Source organism: Lacerta agilis, chromosome 8 (genome assembly GCF_009819535.1).
Source record: "Lacerta agilis isolate rLacAgi1 chromosome 8, rLacAgi1.pri, whole genome shotgun sequence".
In the NCBI taxonomy this organism is placed as follows: Eukaryota; Metazoa; Chordata; class Lepidosauria; order Squamata; family Lacertidae; genus Lacerta; species Lacerta agilis.
Window position 1 is genome coordinate 71162157 of NC_046319.1, and position 1623 is coordinate 71163779.

The window sequence follows — 1623 nt, forward strand, 5'->3', positions numbered from 1 at the left end:
TCAGAAATTAAGTCAAATGTCAAGTTTCACACCTCAGATTCAAAATATGGATTTGGGAACTGGGATTTCTCCATGAAAATCTGACACCAATTTAAAATCTGCACACACACCCTTGCCTATTCATTCCAGTTCTGTGTATGGCATTTGTGTGGGCGTTTTGTTTTGTTTCAGGCCAAATAGAGAGAGAGAAATAGAGAAGTGGTAATTGAACCTGAGAAGGGATGGATCTTCTCCCCTTTTTTCAACATGACAATGACACAGATTTTCCACCACCCACCAACAGCAACGGGTTTGACTACAACTGGACAGAAGAATGGCTCCTAGACCCTCACTCTGATAATGCCCACATTTTGCCAGCAATAAGAATGTTTTCCTTGGCAATTTACACCATCACCTTGCTCTTGGGGGCCATGGGCAATGGCCTTGTTATCTTCCTCACTGGTTTCCACATGAAGAAGACCGTTACCACCATCTGGTATCTCAACTTGGCTGTGGCTGATTTCATCTTCGCCCTTTGCCTCTCTACCGAGATAGCTTATGTCGCTCTGGATTATCACTGGATTCTGGGGAGGCTGATGTGCAAACTCAACACCGTGGTTCCCCTCTTGAACATGTTTGCCAGCATCTTCTTCTTAACAGCCATCAGTGCTGACCGCTACGCTGCTGTGGTCCACCCGGTTTGGGCCTTGAACCACCGCAGTCTCCAGCTTGCTTCCCTGGTGGCTGTGTTCATCTGGGTAGCAGCCTTGGCTCTCAGCATCCCGTACTTCAGCTTCCGTGACACGGAAGAGCTAATGGATGGCACTATACATTGCATCTACAGCTTCCATTTGCAGGATGAGGGCAGCCTAAGGACACACCGTCTCATGGTGCTTGCTGAATTCGCGCTGGGCTTCCTAATCCCCTTCGGCATCATTCTGGCCTGCTACTGCGCCATCATGATCAAGCTAAGGGGGAAGATATTTGGCCAATTTGGACGATCCTTCAAGATCATAGTGGCAGTGGTCATGGCCTTCTTCTTCTGCTGGTTCCCCCACCACCTCTTCTCCATTCTCGAAACACTGGAAGACGATAGCCTTCAAATGCAAACCACCCTAGATATTGGCACCCCACTGGCTGAAGGCCTGGTCTGCCTCAACAGCTGCCTCAATCCCATTCTGTATGTCTTTGTCGGGTCCAACTACAAAAAGACCAGCCGCCGATCCCTCTTCCTGGCCTTTAAAGGAGCGGTCAGTGACAAGTGGGCCTTCACACCTTCTTTCCCCAGCAACAGAACCTCCAGCTCCACATCAGGAATGGAGTCCTGCATGGTTTGAGACTTCCTTTTCGCAAGTTTATGAGTAGTCCATGTTCCTTACCCACCCACCCACCCAAAAAACTTCTGCCTGGTTTTGCAAACTAAATAAATAAGAGGAAGGGGTGCTTCCAGAAGACCTGTTTCTTGAGCATTCATCCTGATCTGCTTGCAGGAAGATATGACAACATTGGCTACGGAATGAGCATTCATTCCCATTTATCTGCGAAGAGGTGAAATGATGTTGCATCAAGGCAAGAGTTACCCCCCACACTTTGCAGGGTGTCTCCCCAGCACTTTCCTTATCACAAAAAGTCTGATCTTTTGGG

General features: G+C 48.2%; 1 protein-coding gene across 1 annotated transcript; it reads left to right on the forward strand.

Annotated features, from left to right (window-relative positions):
• The first annotated feature begins 221 nt into the window (after positions 1-221).
• LOC117052018 (chemokine-like receptor 1) lies at positions 222-1316 on the forward strand. The gene has a single exon (XM_033158745.1). The coding sequence runs from the start codon at positions 222-224 to the stop codon at positions 1314-1316; it is 1095 nt and encodes a 364-aa protein (XP_033014636.1).
• The last annotated feature ends 307 nt before the right edge of the window (positions 1317-1623 follow it).

Excerpts from the sequence above, each read along its gene's own strand:
- LOC117052018 (XM_033158745.1), top strand. The coding sequence starts at position 222 with ATGGATCTTCTCCCCTTTTTTCAACATGACAATGACACAGATTTTCCA.